The sequence below is a fragment of the Melitaea cinxia genome, chromosome 30 (assembly GCF_905220565.1).
Source record: "Melitaea cinxia chromosome 30, ilMelCinx1.1, whole genome shotgun sequence".
Taxonomy (NCBI): Eukaryota; Metazoa; Arthropoda; class Insecta; order Lepidoptera; family Nymphalidae; genus Melitaea; species Melitaea cinxia.
The window spans coordinates 7,810,495-7,830,484 of record NC_059423.1 but is presented as its reverse complement, the minus strand read 5'-3'; the positions used below and the strand labels follow the sequence as shown (position 1 = coordinate 7,830,484).

Here is a 19,990-nt window from a genome sequence, read left to right as displayed (position 1 = left end):
ACTTTATTTTAGTCTTTATTCATCAGTTGGGGACTGGTTTTGACACCATGAAAATGTAACATTTTAAAAATGAAATTAGAAAGTAACAGTTTCCCGCCACTTTTCATTTTTTTTGTCCGCCAAAATAGGTGAATTCGACGATGAAATTTGGTATATTTCAAAGTTTTACTTTAAAAAAAAGGAAAAATGTGACTCAAGCCATGAAAATATTTCTGACGGTTATGAATCTAATGCAATGTCAGTAAGAGAGTAAAAATTTGGTTTAAGCATGTTCAGTCAGGAACTTTTGATGTCAAATATGCATTTCGCTCTGGTCGCCAGTTATAGCTAAACTTAATGACATTTCTCAAAAAGTGGTATAGATGAAGATCTGAGAATTGACCATACAGTTTTGACACATTTGAAAAAGGTTGGATATACAAAAAAAAAAACGAGTGGGCTTTAGACCACACGACTGAAGTAAAACTTCTTTAGCTCCATCTAACTTATATTTCCCTCTCAACTACCGTTCACCTCACTCAATTCTACTTTTCGTAACGCTCTCGTTACGCATTCACCAGCTTATTTCCCAACTCAGTTTAGTCAGTTTTACTTCAAAAAGTTCGATATACGGGTACTAAATGGACCTTATACTCATTTGTGATTCTCTCATAAGATGTAATGATATCGAGTCATTTTTGAAGAGATTGACCATTGGTGACAAAAGTGGATCAGCTGCGATAAGAATGTACGAAAGAGATCGTAGTCAAATGTCGGTTAAGTTGCACAGACTATCGCAAAACTCGGATTGAAGGGCATAATTCATTATGAGCTTTTACCGCCGGGCAAAACCATCGATTCGGATTTCTACTGTCCACAGCTGACGAGAATTAAGCAAGAAATTGAGAATAAGCGACCAAAATTTGTCAACAATAACGGTGTGGTCTTTCATCAGGACAATGCCCGACCACATGCATCTTTACCCACTCAACGAAAATTGGAAGAATTTGAATTGGAAGTCTTAATGTATCTTGCACCTTCAGATTTTCATCTGTTTCGGTCTCTTCAGAATTCTTTAGGTAATGTAGGTAAGTTAACATCAAGAGACGCCTGTCAAAACTACTTGTCACGGTTTTTAATGAAAAGTTCCAAATTTCTACAGCAACGGAATCCTGTCCCTGCCTACGACATGGCGGCAAGTTATTGAGCAAAAAGGTGGATATGTATTATAATCAATGTTAACCTTGAATTTCTATATTAAAAAACGAGGAAACTATTTCCCTGACCTTATATTACCAATACGTCGTGGACATTTAGTTGAATTAGTTATTCAATCAGATGCTTATAACTTTCATTCAACAATACTTTTTCTTTTTACTAAAAATCTAAGTTACGTTGGATTTTCTACATATTGTAAATCACGTTCGCACTTAGTCAGATGAGTACCAATTTTAATCATATTATATTTACTTCAATTAATTACCATTTTTTTTATTTAGCAACTACAGGTATAAAATTTAAACATAAAACAAACAAGCAAAATAATGTTTATATACTGCACGCCATATTCGACGCAAGACTAAAAAATTTAGATTCCAATGCAACGCAATTGAGATTTTTTAATCTGTCAGTCTGTGTTTGTTTATTTTTAATATGTCATAATAATGTATTAATATAAGACCGTGTTTAAAATATACGATATAGTTCAAGAAAAAGGCAATCAACCACATAAATGTGTCATATAAACTTAATTTTATTAGAGCGTCCTACATAACACTTTAATATCAAGTGTATACTGCATAACCCTTATTGTAAATAATAAACTAAGTACTGACTATCTCTTTCACACTTCTAACATATTATATGATGCGTGTAAAAGAGAAGCCAATAATCGCAGAGTTCCGTACACGATGTCGCGAATTGTCTTATTTTGTAAGATAAGTCGAAATAGTAGGATCATTACGAAGAACATAACGCCTTTGTGGATGAAGTACATTCTGGAATAAAAAAAAAAACAATATAAATTACTTACTGTACACAACGAAAAACACTAATATTATTACTATTAAAAAAAGACGTAGCCATGAAAATATACTTAAAGCTTTGGAGATGGCTTAAAACTTTTAAGTTAGAAACTTTTTAAGAATTCGTGCCGATTCTAAATATAATGTAGGTACTTAAAATCCTGGAAAATTATTTTAAAAATTTGTCCATTCATTGTAATGAATCAACTTTTTCGGGTTTTATCGCGATTTATTAAGTTTTTTACTGTTAAGTTTTTTAAAGTCCTCCCGTGACCATAGTCGCTGTAAAGTATCCGAAACGTCGGGCATGTAAAAAGTTTAATAAATCGCGATAAAATCCGAAAAAGTTAAATCCGAAAAATTCGAGGATTACGAATTCGGTCGGTTGAAAAATATACGAAAATTGATAATATTTTTTGTAAATCGCTAGAAAACTAGTAGTATTCGAAATCCGGGACAATCAAATATAATTCCTGGACACGAGACAAGACACGTAATTCTGGGACAATCCCGGATTTCCCTGACATCTGGCAACCCTATGCTGGGGTCAGTAACAGAAACAAGTTTTGTTCAGTACAAAAATATAAATAAATAAAATTAAAAAGTATTTAGTTCTTAGTTCGTAAAAAATGTATAATATTATAAAATTTCGAATTAAATATAAAAAATTTATACAATTTGTTACTCATCAAATACTAGCGGTCGCCCAGTTGTCAAAATTCGACCATAATTAATTTAAATTATAAGTTTGAACATTTTAAAGGTTCTATTGTCGAAGACTAATGTCTATACTTCTATAATAATAAACAAAAGAGTATATATGCGTGAGTGTGTGAAATACATGGTAGTGATGAATCAAAAAAAGAATTATCAAAATCGGTTCATAAACGATGAAGTTATTCCCGAACATACATAAAAAAGTATATATACGTACGGTCGAATTGAGTAACCTCCTCCTCCCGGTGCTTATAATACCCGTGCCGATAAGTAAACAAAACATATAAGATAGATGTAGTAATTGATTTAAACCTACCTGTTGAGGTGCCTCTTCGCTTCTTCTGCATCTTCATCCTTTTCTTTCAGCAAAAACTTCCTAGTTCCTTTTACGAAGTTTTTGTACTGTTCGTTCCAACTGCAAAAAATACATAATTACAATGTTTATCAATATTCCACAAAAATCAAACTATCTTATTTATTTATTCTTAATGTACACCGAAATACAGACACATATAAGGAAAGATACAATACAAGATATACAAAGGCGATCTTATCGCTAAAGAGCGATTTCTTCCAGATAACCTTTGAACACGATACAGTAGCAGCGGTAAGAAGTGTTGCACGTATTAAAGAGGAAGAAAATCAATAATAAATAACGTTAAACAAATTGTTTACATGTTTAATACTAAAAACACGAATCATTATGTTTATAATTTGTATCGTATGTCTGATATACGTCTATACCGTCGTCTATATCGGCATATCTTCTTTGGCGGACGTCAAAAAATGAGGAAATTTTCGATTCGAATGTGTGCTACCTCATAATTTTTACTAGGCGTACCGATTTGGATAATTCTTTTTTTTTAATCGAAATCTGTTGCTCGTCGTGTGATTCGAAATAAATTTGATGGAGATCGGACAAGTTCTTTTTGATTTATCCTTTATGATGCGTATTTAGTTGATTTTTTTTTGCTTATATTACTTGTCGATGTAACCTTACTACCTGATACCTGCCAAAGCAACTATGACTTTAGCTTCATATTTGGCACCTGTGTTGGGAGCATGCGCTAAGAAACTTTCAGCTTTTATAAAATGGCGAAGGTCTGGCCCTCAAATGCTCTTGGGCTATAAAGTCGCCCTCAGGTTTTTCCCTTGCAAACAAACCATTATTTGACAATGACGATATGTAATAGGTGTCCCAAATTGTCATACGAATTTCTTGATTTTGGATTAGAGATGGTAACATTTATGAGATCCCCCCTCTATCTTGTGTGAAATCACATATTTTGCAATTTACATAATATATATAAATTTCTTACTTATTAAATTCAAACATAAGTTTCGAAATTATTTTTATTTACATTTAGCGAACAAATAGATATATGTATTATATTTTGAAATGTGACGTGATGAAATGAAAATGAATGAATGTGATGTGACAATGTCACGCTTGTCGACCCTCTCCCCTTAACGTGTGACGTAATTTATGGGTGGCCGACCGTGACATGTTACAACTTACTCTATTGTCTTGGGATCTAGATTGTATATCCCAGCATCGCTCGGTGTTAGTCTTGCTCTCAATTTTTGTACATTATCGTTCTTAAACTGCCAATCTCGCAGCGCGAAGAACGCCAGCACATCACTCATAGCCCGTAGCTTCTGCTCCGCTGTTATTAAACTTATTCTGAAACAAAGCATTCAGCATTCAGCCTGTAACATCCCATTGTTGGGTATAGCCCTCTTTCTCCATGTGGGAGAAGGATCGGAGCTTAATCCACCACGCTGCTCAACTGCAGGTTGGCTGGCGGTTGGCAACTAGGAAGCCTATTCCCTTTACGTAGCTATGGGATTTTTACAGTTTTGTATCAATTTGTTTCTGAGGTGGTCGACATCAAATAAGAACCAAAATAAAAACACTTTTTAAGAATAATAAAAAACAACCTTATTGAAATCAACCTACATGCAAATAATGCAACACTACCACTGATTGTAATTACTATTGTAGATTTTGCTGAGAAGAATCACAATGAAACTTAATAATTACTCTTTTATAAACCGTCTATAATTATGAATTCAGTCATATATACGGCACGAATTATAGCGCCTCTACGTATTATTCATTAATTAGAGGCATAGACTGTATAGTACGGACGATAGAGGTATAGTCGGTCACCAACCCGCCTGCCCAGCGTGGTGACTATGGGCAACACACATGAGTTCACGTTATTTTTGGCGTGAACTTGTTGAGGCCTATATCCAGCAGTGGACTGTATAGGCTGTAATGATGATAAGAATCATAGACATAATAATCATCTATCCTATGTTTTCAAGAATTATAGGAAACTTGAAGCTATAGAAATAACAGCATTCCCATAAAGAATATGGAATTTATCTCATTATTATCAGGAAAACTTACTTCATCTTAACACCAAGAGCTCTCATGACGTACTCAGCAACATGCAGCGGAGCTGTATGCAGGAGGAACTCTAGGATTTTATGGACATATCTGAAAAAAAGCAGTTTTGAATATACCATTTCTTATATTAAAAGAAGGAAAAAAGCGTATGGTCCGGGATGGTAAGTGGATACTGTAGCTTATAGACACCTGGAACACCAGGTGTATTACTAGCGCGGTTCAGACTTTATCCACAGCCTCTGGCTACCTTACTCACGACAGGAACACATCGCTATTAGCAAACAGACCAATCATTTCTGTAAAAAATATTTGTTATTTAGGATCAAAAATTAAAAAGAAATTGATAATTGAAAATATTGCACGAAGAAAATGTTCTCCAGATAACTAAAGACTTGAAAATTTGAACGATCTTAATGTTTGTTGTTTACTGTTGTCATAATATAATAGAGAAAAGGAGCAAAAATTATAAACCTTAATGATACTAAAACCTCACACTCAACGCCCCCCACTAGAATTGTCTCCTGTGTCGGAGAACCGGAAACACTAAGCACAAACACAAATACCATAATACCAAATACATCGAGACCACGGCAAATATCTGTATGACCTATACAAATGTTTGCCAAAAGCAGAGATCAAAATCGCGACTGGCAACGCAACAGCCAATGCTGTGACTGATGCGCCAACGAGTCGTTTTTTTTTTTGGAAACATTAAACACCAATGTACCTGTTCTCGACCCCGTTTCCGCTTGGATACCACAAGCAACCATCCAGAGGATATTGCGGAAGATAGACTTTTAAAGCTCTCTCGAAATCACCCCACGTTGTTGGGTTCTCGCCAGTGCCGCAGTTATAGACCCTGACGTCCGACAACCTGAAAAATAGTCTCAAATATTAACCCTTTCTACTTGACCTTAAGGTTGGCTGGAAGCGAATTCCACTTAAAATCATTACCAACAATGTCTTTATTTAAGTAGGCTTCCAAAAATTTTTCAGTCTAGTTACTGTTGTGTGGCTACGGCAGTAAAGAATATAGTCACACTCTCTCTTCCCGTGGGTGTCGTAAGAGGCGACTAAGGGATAACACAGTTCCACTACTACCTTGGAACTTAAAAAGCCGACGGATGGCGGGATAACCATCCAACTGCTGGATTTGAAATACAGAGGCCGAAGACGGGCAGCAGCGTCTTCGGTGCGACAAAGCCAGGACTGCGGTCACCAACTCCCTGCCCAGCGTGGTGACTATGGGCAAAACACATGAGTTCGCGCCATTTTTGACGCGAACCTGTGGAGGCCTATGTCCAGCAGTGGACTGTGATAGGCTGAAAAACCGCCAAGAAACTCTGCAGCTAATCTTTTAAAGTTAATTTTATATTATATAAATGTAATTAATCATATCAGGTTTAATTATTAAAAGTATAACGTAAGTCGTAAACATTTAAATAACTCACTTATCAACGGCTGTTTCCCAAGCCACGGCCAATAGAGTGTCAATAGCGATATCCACTGGTATAAGATCAGCTTTAGCATTTGGTTTCCTGCAGAAGACGTGAAGTAATCCCTTACCAGCTGCCACCACTACACCACTTGGCCCGTTTAGATTTTCTATCCAGCCTGGATATGGATGCTTGAGGGAGGATACCACTAGAATAAAATGTCAAGATAAGAGTCAAAATCAAAATTAAAAATGTGTTCATTCAGATTCAATTACGCTTCTTAAGCACTTTTGAATCTTTATTTTACGAATTAAAATTATACTTTGTTTTTAATTAATTAATTATAGTAAAAGTGAATATACCGCCGATTCGGAATGTTGATTCTGCAGAGAAGAATAGGCAAGAAACTCCGCAGTTACTCTTTAGAAAAACTGTGTTACTATCTTCCATATTTAAATATATTGTTATTTGTGGTCCAATTTTTAGACAAACTGTTATTCTAGACGTAGCTAATGAAGACCAAGGGTTAATTTTTCAGAGTAGAAAAATTTTGCTTTTAAGAGTTTTTAAGTGTTGTTGCTTCAGCCTGTAATATCCCACTGCTAGGCATAGGCCTCTTTCCTCATGTAGGAGAAGGATCAGAGCCTAATCCACCATACTGTTCCAATGCGGATTAGCGAATATATTTATGGTTAAAGTTCACTATCAGGAAGATGAAAGCTTATCTACTATTGACCTTCAAATAACTCCTACTGACGCATAATGTTTTTAAAATAAAAATAACGCATCAGAAACTTTTATTTAAATGGATAGTTTAAGTAATATGTCAGACAGGTGGCGAATGCTAGCGTGACCCAATCTCGCCCCACCCAGGCGGATGACTGCTCACACGTGGTGGTTTTTAGTCAGTAGCAGTCTGACATAACCCTCTGGCGCCCCCGCGCTAGAGGGTATCCATGATGGATTTTCCCCAGGTAAAAAAAAGGTAATATGTCAGACAACGGCCCAAAATTTTATCTTATTATATATTCATTTAATTTATTATTACATTATTTATGTTATAAACAGTGAAACTTGCCTAAAAAGCATCCCTGAAAAAATAACTAAATTTAATCTTCATAACAGGACAGTAGAGTCAGCAAAATAAACATAAAGCAGTGTGACAAATTAAGGTCCAAAACTTTCCCAAAACAGAGATGAAGCGTTTCGACAACAAAGTACTTAAAAAGTAAAGAATGTTATTAGTAAAGTTTTACACAAAATGTTACCTATTGTAGGTCTGAAGATCGCAACGGGATAGCTGCTGGCACGGCTGCGTATCGCTTCCTCAGCCATCGCCTTTGTAAAAGTATACGTATTTGGCTTCGGTTTTATATACCTGTAAAAAATGAAAAATATTTTGAGGTAGACTTAAGTCATCGTCTTTTGAGATCTGCAATATTTTGGTTAAGCTGGCAAAGTTCAACATTCATTGATTTTCGGGATCAAGATGTACTCTAATCTAATGTAGGCAAGGTTTTATACAAAATGGTCTGTATTGGAGGTTCGAGCCTACAGTCCTACCTACTATACCTGCGGGCCAGTCGCTTACAATTACAAATTATTTTAGTTTACTGGAGATGTAGACTGAGATGAAAGAATCGACAGATTTGGATATAGATTTCTGCTGTTAAACTAAGTAACGCTAGCTTTATATTAATTTCGCTTTATTTTGAGAAAAAAACTTATTAATGTTCTTAATGCTCAGCTCCTATTGGTCGTAGCGTGGTTTTTTATAGCTTAGCCTTCGTTAAATGAAAAATCAGAGACAAAAAGAATTTTTCAATTTCAACCAGTGGTTCCTGAGATTAGCACGTTCAAACAAATAAACAAACTCTTCAAATATTATTATAGTTAACGTTATATTTATGAAACTATCCTTTTCGATACAAATAAATGTTTTACCAAACGATCCAAAGTTGGAAGAGGGGAACTTTTTCGAAATAAATATTTAAGATTGGTCATTTTATTTAACTTACTGTGGAGTGATGCTAGCCAGTATCGGAGCTGGAACAACGTCTACCAGTGCCAGGAGACGAGATAGGGAAACTGGTGAGGGGTATACCCTCTCCTCAACAACATAACGCTCTGGGTTGCTGTACGCTGTTGATACGTGTACAAATGCCTATGGAGTTTGTAGAGAATTATTTCTATATCATAATAATAAATAATTATAATTAATAATTATAAACAACAAAATTTGGTTTCGGAGCGTTTTGAAAATTATTAATACTAATTAACTATTAACTAACTTAATTAAAATAAAATAAAATGAAAGAAATGTAACCGATTACTGATGACTTAACTCTTACAGTCAAGGCCCAGCGGATATCAGCCGGCCTAGCATGCATACAACGAGATATCTCTTGACGAGAGAGAGAGATAATGTCTACATCGAGTATTTTCTCGATTACCCTAACATGCGCACTACGAGAGACAAAATTCTCTTCCGAAGACTTCGCCTTGTCGAGTAGAGAAACATTATCAACCATAATCACAACTGAATATCATTCTTATTTCTTATGTCGTAAAGTTGAATTTACAAGGTTATTGACCAATTTCAAACGAGTGACACATGTTTTATTTAACAATGTTCTCGGCCTTTTGGCTAAGATAAAAAGTGTATATCTAATTTAAAAAATCTAATATGGAAAATAAAACGGCGTAAGTAAATGAATTTAATTATATATGTAAAACAATATGCTCGTGTTGTGCTTTATATCTTGTCGCACATTAGATAATTGTAATTCTATCACGCATTGTTTTTTTTTTTTTTTTTTTAATTTTTAAAATTTTTTGAATTTTTGAATTTTTTTTTTTGATTATTGATTTTACTTTTATTCTATTTAATTTTATTTTTAGTTATTGATTTTTTAAATATAATTTTGTTTTGTTTTTTATTCTGAATGTTGTCTTGTCTTGTTGTACTAACCCAATATGGACTTATACTTTGGTCTGAAATAAAGTATTATTATTATTATTATTTAGAATAAGAAGCAACAGGGCGCAAATACGTTTTTTGTGTCATTATATGGCACACTTCACTCGACTTTTCGCATTTCCCGCTCTTCGTATACCGAAATTATATAATTATAATAGGGAAACGCCATGGTATACAAAAAATAGGCACCCGGTTTTATTTATCGTCTTTCTCGTCGATAATATTGAAGACGAGAAGTTTCTCTTCCTAAAACGACAAAATTCGACAAAATTACGATGTCATGTTAGCTTCCGTAGAGATAAATATCACAGATCACTAAAATTTAATGATTATCTCTTCTTGACGTAACGAGAAGAGTATCGCGTGCACGCATGTTAGCTACTGTAGACATAGAGAGATAATACGAGAAAAGGGGTAGACAAAATTTTGTCGTGGCGCGCATGCTAGGCCTGCTGGTGGGGCTCTTGCTTATTCTATGAATCTTTTTTTTATGTATCTTATTCTATGTATCTTAATCTAACACGCATGCACAAGTCGTAATTATAACTACATACAGAATATTTTCTGTAACATAAAACAAAAGATTCAAAAACAATAAAGTTGTAACATACAAAAAAAAAAGATATCCAACATTGACGTTCCTTAGCCGTGAGACAAACACACCTTTCTCTCTCTCATTTCTAGTCAATTAAGAGCAAAACAGGTAAAGTATATTTATTTACCTGTAAATTAGGCAAAGTGTCACAAATGTCCATCAGTCTTAAGACAGACAGGACGTTCTGATCCACCGCAGCTGGTAAAGCTTCATCGAATTTGAGGGTAGCGGCTGAGTGGAAAACTATCGATACCTGGAAAATATTATGAAAAAATTAACAGGTAACCTTGTTAGATATTCTATATATCTATCAAGATGCAAAGAAATGTAACATTAAGTAGTGTACTCGTATGTATAAAGTTAATTTATTGGTTTAAAAAAATATAACAAACTAATGTTTTTTATCCGATTCTTAACCTCTGCAATAGACAAGTGCCGAAGATTTTGAAAGAAAAACAGAAAGTAGAGATTTCAATGTAAAAACAAAAACGTTCCAGTAAAAGATCATTTTTGTAAAACAGATATTATTGTTTTGAAGTGAGAATTTTCGAACATTATGATGCTTTTTTGATAATAATGAAACAACTTTTTCGGTTTTTATCGCGGTTTATTGGTTTTTTTAGATGCCCGACGTTTCGGATACTTTACAGCAACCGTGCTCACGGGAGGACTGCTTTATTTATTTATTTTATTTTTTGGGAAACAAACAATATAAACATCACATACAATTAAATTTCTTGTGAAACACATTTATCAATAAAGTTTCCACTAACAATAATAAACAGACAGGTCATTTGAAAAGTCGACATTTTAAACACACAAAGTTGTATCGCTTTTAAGTTTTTATACAGCTGTAGATTTCCAGCTATTTAGTAGATCAATGCTACAGTGCTGTGTGGCTACGGCACTAAAGAATTTAGCCACCCCCTCTCTTCCCGTGGGTGTCGTAAGAGGCGACTAAGGGATAACAAGGTTCCACAACCACCTTGGAACTTAAGAAGCCGACCGATGGCGGGATAACCATCCAACTGCTGGCTTTGAAATACACAGGCCGAAGACGGGCAGCAGCGTCTTCGGTGCGACAAAGCTAGTCCTGCGGTCACCAACCCGCCTGCCCAGCGTGGTGACTATGGGCAAAACACATGAGTTCACGTTATTTTTGGCGTAAACTTGTGGAAGCCTATGTCCAGCAGTGGACTGTATAGGCTGTAATGAAGATGATGAAGTAGATCAATAGATTTTATGTGTTTCGTATGAGCGATAAACATCCATCTAAACTTCCTTATTGATAGTAGCAATTAGTATGATTGTTACCTCCTGAAGTTGCTTCAGATCCGCCGTAGCGATGCCAAGTCCAGGCTGAGCCACATCGCCCTGGATAAACACGAGCTTATCCAGTTGTGTTGGGTTCTGTTGACGGACTATATCGAACACCTATAAGAAGAAACGATACAGAGTTTACTATCGGCTGATATGCTTTATCTTGCACATAAGTTACTGATAGGTTATAATCAGCAAAAGGTGAAACGGGTTTTTAGCGTCTCTTTCTCTTGAACTAAAAATTTACAACTCTTGGGATCAAAGTTTCATCATCATCATTACTTCCGCCTATCGCAGTCCACTACTGGACATAGGCCTCCTCAAGTTCGAGCCAAAAATTGCGTGAACTCATGTGTTTTGCCCATAGTCACCATGCTGGGCAGGCGGGTTGATGACCGCAAGGCTGGCTTTATCGCACCGAATGACGCTGCTGCCCGTCTTCGGCCTGTGTATTTCAAAGCCAGTAGTTGGATGGTTATCCCGCCAACGGTCGGCTTTTTAAGTTCCAAGGTGGTAGTGGAACTCTGTTATCCCTTAGTCGCCTCTGACGACACCCACGGGAAGAGAGGGGGTGGCTATATTCTTTAATGCCATAACCACACAGTATTATATTAAAGGCTGTGAATAAAAATATCTAACAAATAAAGTTGTGTTTGATAGTATATATATCATATTGTGTTTGATAGTATATATATCATATCATAGTATATATATATATTTATTTGTGTATTTAATTCTTTATATGTTTATAATATATACTATATATATATATATATATATATATATATATATATATATATATATATATATATATATATATATATATATATATATATATATAATTGTATTATTATTAGAATGTAGGATCTACTTTGTTTTTTTTATATTTTTGTTTTGCCTTTTGATAACCCTACTCTTTTTATTTTAAAATCTCCTCTACCCCAAGGTTGTCTGGAAGAAATCGCTTACCTAGCGATAAGACCGCCTTTGTGCATAGTATTGTTTTGCAAATTTTATTTTTAAAGATGTATGTTATGTAATATGCACAATAAAGTATATTTCTTTCTTTCTTCTTTCTTTCTTCTTATATATATCATAAACTTTTGTCTGTTCAATTGGTATACCTACACCGATACAATACCATCCCCTCTGCCCCTAAGTTGCCTGGAAGAGGTCGTTTTTCAGCGATAAGGCTGCCCTTTGTACCTTATTATACTTTGTTAAAATCAATCTGATATGTATTATTTCTGTTTTAGTATAGATATCCATAAAGAATAAATATCTACACAATACATACACGGTCGTATGTTCCTAAAGTAAGCAACTTAATGCTTATGTTATAGGTAACAGTCGACTGATATAGTTACATTTTTTTTTCGATAAACATACTTATAAATAATACATATTTAAATATATAAGTAAATATTTATATTACACCCAGAATCGGGGTGGGAATCGAACCCAAAACCCTCGGAGCAGAAAGCAGTGTCAATACAAACTGCGCCAACGGGCTAGTTAAAACATATGTATAAAATGTATTGTTATGTTCTTATGTTATGTTATGTTTAAAAAAAAACCTGTGACTGCTTCAGCTTCATCAGCCTCTTCTCTGGAGTCTCTCCCTTCTTGGACCTCATCAGAAGATGTAGCCTTCCTACATCCGGACATGTTGACAGAAGACGTTCTACCAGCACCTGGAAGTAACAAGAAAAGAGAAATTATGTTGTGATGTTTTGGTGAACTCTATAATAGCTCTTGACCTCCTAAATGTGGACATCTCGCCAAATCCGTCAACATTGGCGGTCTTCTAACCATTAACTACTGCACCGCCAGATTTCAAGTTTGTAACACAAATAATGAAGGGCTTTCATATAAACTTGCGAAAGCCCTTAACCGTCCTTAGTCCGACCCTATCAAAAAATCCGTTCTTACCGGACGTTTACTAACTATAAACAAATTTTTCCCTGACAAAATTCATTAATTCGTCAAGTGTATTTCGATATTTTGTGACGAGTGAACAATCTAAAGATTTTATTTATCTAGAAGAAGGACAGACAGACAGAAAAAAATTGTAAAAATGTTATTTTGGTATATGTACCGTGTATACATTTAGTAAAAAGTGTTTATTTTAATATTACAAACAGACACTCTAATTTTATTTATTTGTATATAGATTTCTTGTGATATACGTGTCAGAAAAATCAGAAAATGTGATCGGTTATTATGTAACATAAATAGCTTATTTTTACTATATATACCTAAACTACGTGTTTCCCGAATGAATAAGTAAATAATGTATTCTTCAGAGATAAGTAACCATAACCAGACAAGCGTTTAATCCCACAGCGTCCGAAAGTTCGAAGAGCCGTGACCTCTGAGGAAAAAATACAATTGACCTTCCCGTGTCCTTTCACTCCGAAACCTCAATTACAATCCGATGCCACACTCGTTATTATTTATTGAACTCATCGTTGTTCATTACACGTACCGTAATTACGAAACTTAATGAATTTCTTTCCATAAATATACCATCGGAATATTTCCGGTAATTCTGAACATGATTATCAGGGTCAATTTAATGATATATATCTATAGGCGATCTTACGATTATTTGGGATGTCATCTTTTAACGTGTAGTGTTAATGAAGGTACATCTTTACTAAGGATTTAGACGAATTTAATTCAAAGAGGACGGGCAGCAGCATCTTCGGTGCGACAAAGCCAGCCCTGCGGTCACCAACCCGCCTGCCCAGCGTGGTGACTATGGGCTCCACACATGTGTTCACGCCATTTTTGGCGCGAACTTGTAGAGGCCTATGTCCAGCAGTGGACTGCGATAGGCTGAAGTGATGAATTCAAGAAGGAAAGGACAAATTACAAAGAAACAAATTTAAGCTTATCTCTATTGAATTCAAATGGCTCCAACTACAATTTAAAATTGTCATTTTACAATTATAACGTCTGATACATTACGCTTCAGTCTATACTATCCCATTGCTGGGCATATAGATGTACGAGGAGGATCAGAGTTTAATCCACCACACTGCTCCAATACGCTGTTACCGGATATGTTCTTAACTATGAGCAACGATCGCTATCAGGTGTACATGATAACAAGCGGGACCGACGGCTTAATGTGCTCTCCGAGGCACGGTGGGGAGACCCACAAGGACTGCACAAACACCCAGACCACGGTAATCTATATGGCCATTACAAATGTTTGTCATGTGCGGGAATCGAAACCGCAACCGCCAGCGCAACAGCCACAAACCAGTGCTGTGACTATTGCGCCAACGCGGCGTCGTTGATACATTAATTTTGGTCAATGGGAACCAATGATTCGGAAAATAGTTTCTGCAGAAATCAATGAAATATCCTAAGAATATAATTTATTTTAAGGTGGGGAACAATCCTGTTGGAAGCCGTTGACATTGAAACGTTTATTTTTTATTATAATTAAAAATATAAAAACACAATCTTTCATCTTAATAACATTTACATATATATTACCTGTGCCTGACTTCGTCCGCGTGGAGTTTAACAAAAAAGTAATTTTTCAGTTTGAAAAGTTTTAAAATAAAAAAAATCTAAAATAAAAGTAGCCTAAGTTACTTCTTAATACATCAGCTATCAGCCAGCGAAAGTCCCGTCAAAATCAGTCAAGCCGTTTCAGAGATTAGCCGGAACAAATAGACAGACAGGTAAAAATTGTAAAAATGTTATTTTGGTATATGTATCATGTCCACACACCCATATGCAATTCTTAAAAAGCGGTTATTTTATTATTACAAACAGACACTCCAATATTATTTATTTGTATGTATATATAGATATAATCTTGAAATGAATATGATGCCTTATTAAAAAATGTGGTCTATAAATAAGTACGCAAATAAAACCGGATGTACTTACGAAAAAAAAAAGAAGAACTCAACTAATTACAATTATAATTATTTTTTAAGATCCATCAGTTAAATTACAAGTATAAAAGTAATTTATAATATTAAATCTTATAAATATTAATATGTATATGTACTTAATTGAGTATTGTCTGTCCGTTGATGGTAAGTGTCAGTAGGTAATCGTTTTACAGTCAAGGGCGTGTCTTGACCTTATGTTTGTACTATATGTACCTATAATGTAGTCCTGGCTACTTATTACCTGTAATTTTGTGGACATTTTGTGTCAATCTATATAAATACTAGCTGTGCCAGACAGACAAACCGAGTTATTTTTGCATTTATAATATTAGTGAGGATATTAGAAATTTGTTAAAATCATTAAAAAATACGATTATGGCATTGACGACGTAGTTTCTTTGCTCGACTATTCCGCTGTCTTTTGATATGTGTATATGTACCTATGCATGTGTATATGTTGAAACCTCAAACATACTGCTTTTTCAAGTGAAACCTTCTTTTGGCGCACCGCACACACATTCTTTTGTAGGTAGTAAATGAGGCTGATCCATCACGCTCTGAGGTGAAAGGTTTGATCGGGTGAACTCGGTATTTATTGCGTTATTGCTTGATTGCGATTGCTAATGAAGTTTTCACTTCTACCGTGTGGTTTTAGGCACACACTCTATTTTTAGTTTTTTATTCTGTATAAGTTATTATATAAATATGATAATTATATTGTAGTGAGGCACAGCAGGATATTTCTTACTGAAATCCGGAGTAATCTGGGAAAGTACCTCAAATCACATCAAAAAAAAAAGAAAAAAAAAAAGAAAAAAAAAAAGAAAAAAAAAGATCACAGCTAAATAACACTTTTCTTAAATTGTGTTGTGATCCTGTGTGAGGAAGGAAGAATCGGGGGCAGAGTCGGGAACGCGCTTTGCTTTGCTTCTGGTATTCCAGATCTAAGCTACGGTAACCGCTTACCATCAGGTGGGCTGTACGCATTTGCCTACTTAGTACATAAAAACATGGTCAACTCACTTTCCCCATGAAGCCCGTAGCTCCCGTTATGAAGATGTCCCTCCCAGCATAGAACTGTGGGAGCAGGGCGCCACACGGCGACCTTGGTCGCGCCACCATATCTATCTGTAATAAAATGTAGTGAAATTTGGTAATGCTGAATAATTTATAATTCATTAGTACCTAGATTTAGGTTAGGTCTTACGAGGTTATACCTGATCGAGAGCTGGTAAGTACTTTTTAGTAGATGTTGATAACGACTATTTACCTGACTATCTTTTTCGCCTACCTACGTATTATTTGTCGATATAATTGAAGTCGGTTTTTTTTTCGTTTGCGAGCAACCACAATTGTTTTTCAATATAAAATTCTACTATATTCGACACCAGCAATGTATACTAAGCTAACTCATAAAAATGAACTTTCCAATAGAGGCTTATAAAAGGGAAAAATGTGAATACCTTTTATATTAATTAAGAAACTTATTTGAAATTTGGTATCTTTAATAGTTAATTTATTCATTGCAATTTCACAATTTTTATTATTACAAAAAAAACACATTTATTCAAGTTGCATTAAGAAAGTATAGTGAACCAACTTATCGAAAATTCGAGTTGGCGTAGTATAAATTCATTACAGCCTATACAGTCCACTGCTGGACATAGGCCTCCACAAGTTTACGCCAAAAATAACGTGAACTCATGTGTTTTGCCCATAGTCACCACGCTGGGCAGGCGGGTTGGTGACCGCAGTACTGGCTTTGTCGCACCGAAGACGCTGCTGCCCGTCTTCGGCCTGTGTATTTCAAAGCCAGCAGTTGGATGGTTATCCCGCCATCGGTCGGCTTCTTAAGTTCCAATGTGGTTGTGGAACCTTGTTATCCCTTAGTCGCCTCTTACGACACCCACGGGAAGAGAGGGGGTGGCTAAATTCTTTAGTGCCGTAGCCACACAGCACAGTAGTATAAATTGTTGGTGTTGAATATGAATAATGTATATTATTTTTCTATTCTATCTGTGAATCTAAGTATTGTACATTGTTAACTGAGGTGAAACAGGTCCAAGTTTAACTGAGGTAGGGCACAGCAGGAATTTCCTGCTCAAAATATGGAGCAGCACGAGTGGGGTAGTACCTCGACCTTACAGAAGACCACAGCCAAATAATACTGTTTTCAAGCAGTATTGTGTTCCTGTTGGTGAGTAAGGTGACCAGAGCTCCTGGTGGGGATTGGGTAAAGGGTCGGCAACGCGCTTGCGATGCTTCTGGCGTTGCAGGCGTCTATAAGCTACGGTAATCTCTTACCATCAGGTGAGCTGTACGCTTGTTTGCCGAACTAGTAAAAAAAAAGGTCCTGTGGCTTATTCCAACCTCCTGCGGTTTAAGTATATTCGTAACTTAATCTATACAAATAAATAAAAATGAAGTGTCCGTTTGTAATATGAAAATAACCACTTTTTACTAAATGCATATGGATGTACACGGTATATAGTATAGACATAAGTAAAGGTAATGTCATTTAGATATTTACTGCAATTTGTAAATGACACCCGGTCGAGAATAGCTTCGTATTGGCAGTCTGCCGACTTACATAACTATTACATTTCTATATTTGTTCACAATACACACTAATATTATAAAGCTGAAACAAACCAAACACGATAATCTCAACATCTACCGTTTAGAAAAAAAAAATATTATCAACAAATGGTGAAACAGGCCTTATTAGGCTATATTTTTACGATATAAAACGGATTCCAGTACAAAGACTATTATTATGGTGCGAATTGTTTGGTATTAAACAAACAGACACACACACATCAGCCTATCGCAGTCCACTGCTGGACTCATACGAACTCATGTGTTTTGCCATAGTCACCACGCTGGGCAGGCGGGTTGGTGTCTGCAGGGCTGACTTTGTCGCACCGGAGACTCTGGTATTATACAATATATATTCAATCACTAAAATATTTTCACCAGAATTTTCCAGTCGGAATGCTCAATTGATCCGGTGTATTTTATGCTGCCATGTTTTTTTTTTTTTCGTTAGTACATAGATTTTTTGTTACCCAAACCTCGTTCTAACAGTATGATTTCGCTTCAGCCTGTAATATCCCACTACTGGGCATAGGCCTCTTTCCCCATGTAGGAGAAGTATCAGAGCTTAATCCACCACGCTGCTCCAATGCAGGTTGGCGGATATATTCCCTACTATGAGTAACGATCGCTATCAGGTGTACATGATAACAACCGGGACCGACGGCTTAACGTGCTCTCCGAGGCAGGTGGGGAGACCCACTAGGACTGCACAAATACCAAGACCACGGCAAACACCTGTATGGTCAATAAAAATGTTTGTCATGTGCGGGGATCGAACCCGCAACCGCCAGCACAACAGGTACAATCCATGGTCGTAACTGTTGCGCCAACGCGGCGTCTTCTGTTCTAACAATAGCGAGTTCTAACAATAACAAGACTAAGTAATTCAACGTAAGTAAACCAAAAAAAAAATTAACAAACGCACTAATCGTCACTGCGATTTTCGAAGATTACCCTTGATTTCTCTGGGATGCTTTCATAAGATCCATGTTTCCTTATCATGAACCCTTAGAATATTTACTCGGCAACAAAAAAAGTACCGACCGTATATATATTATATACGGTCGAATTGAGAAACCTCCTTTTATGAAGTTGGTTAAAAAGGATTATCCGTTTCGATGTAGTCATTCGGAAGTTATGCGCGCACATACATTCCGGCGATTAACTTTTATTTACATAATAAATGTGATAAATGCAATAATATATCAATAGTTAAACATTAAACAAATCTATACAAATAAATAAAATTGGAGTGTCCGTTTGTAATATTAAAATAACCTCTTTTTATTAATTGCATATGGATGTAGACAAGGTACATATAGCAGTATGACATTTTTTGCAATTTTTATCTATCGAATCTCTGAAACGACTAGACCATCGTTCCATAGCTTAATTGGCTAGAGCGCCGACACGGTCAGTCGGAGACGCGGGTTCGAATCCCGCTGGAGCGGTCAATTTTTGATATGATATTCAAAAATGTTTAGAATTCCTAATTGTGGGTAACACAAAAATAAAATCGTACATATTAAAAATAGCATGGTGTTGTCTCCTGTCAAAGATTTTCATTGTAATATGAAACTTTGAATAGTTACGGGTCTCTGTAAAGAACTCACTATAGACGGCGCCACGGTTCGCTTAAACCGAAAGTAAAAATCATCATATCAAAAAATTCGCTCTAGCGGGTACATCGTTCCATAGCTTAATTGGCTAGAGCGCCGACACGGTCAGTCGGAGACGCGGGTTCGAATCCCGCTGGAGCGGTCAATTTCTATATGATATTCAAAAATGTTTAGAATTCCTAATTGTGGGTAACACAAAAATAAAATCGTACATATTAAGAACAATAATTTTTTAATTCAACGCAGACGAAGTCGCGGGGACAACTAGTATCAAATTAAATTATGTTAGATTTATTTTGTATGTCAATTTTATAGGTATTTACGCAAAACATTAGAGGTCTTTTGATGTTATAATAAAACGATTAAAACGGTACAAAATCGCAAAA

The 19,990-nt window shown here is 35.7% G+C and overlaps 1 protein-coding gene across 1 annotated transcript; it reads right to left on the bottom strand.

Moving 5' to 3' along the window:
• Positions 1-1,704: 1,704 nt before the first annotated feature.
• On the bottom strand, positions 1,705-16,509 carry LOC123668188 (putative fatty acyl-CoA reductase CG5065). The gene is made up of 12 exons (XM_045601978.1): positions 16,411-16,509; positions 13,045-13,161; positions 11,462-11,581; positions 10,275-10,400; positions 8,591-8,736; positions 7,841-7,950; positions 6,588-6,780; positions 5,864-6,010; positions 5,137-5,226; positions 4,240-4,404; positions 3,037-3,135; positions 1,705-1,976 (listed from the first exon to the last, which is right to left on the bottom strand). Exons 1-12 carry the CDS (start codon positions 16,507-16,509, stop codon positions 1,823-1,825), a joined length of 1,566 nt encoding a protein of 521 aa, XP_045457934.1. The 3' UTR covers positions 1,705-1,822.
• Between the last annotated feature and the right edge of the window lie 3,481 nt (positions 16,510-19,990).

Coding starts and splice junctions, on each gene's coding strand:
- LOC123668188 (XM_045601978.1), bottom strand. CDS start 16,509: ATGGTGGCGCGACCAAGGTCGCCGTGTGGCGCCCTGCTCCCACAGTTC. Junction 6,781..7,840: donor GATCTTCAGACCTACAATAG/GTAACATTTTGT, acceptor ATTTTATTCTAG/TGGTATCCTCCCTCAAGCAT. Junction 1,977..3,036: donor GCGAAGAGGCACCTCAACAG/GTAGGTTTAAAT, acceptor TTTTTATTCCAG/AATGTACTTCATCCACAAAG.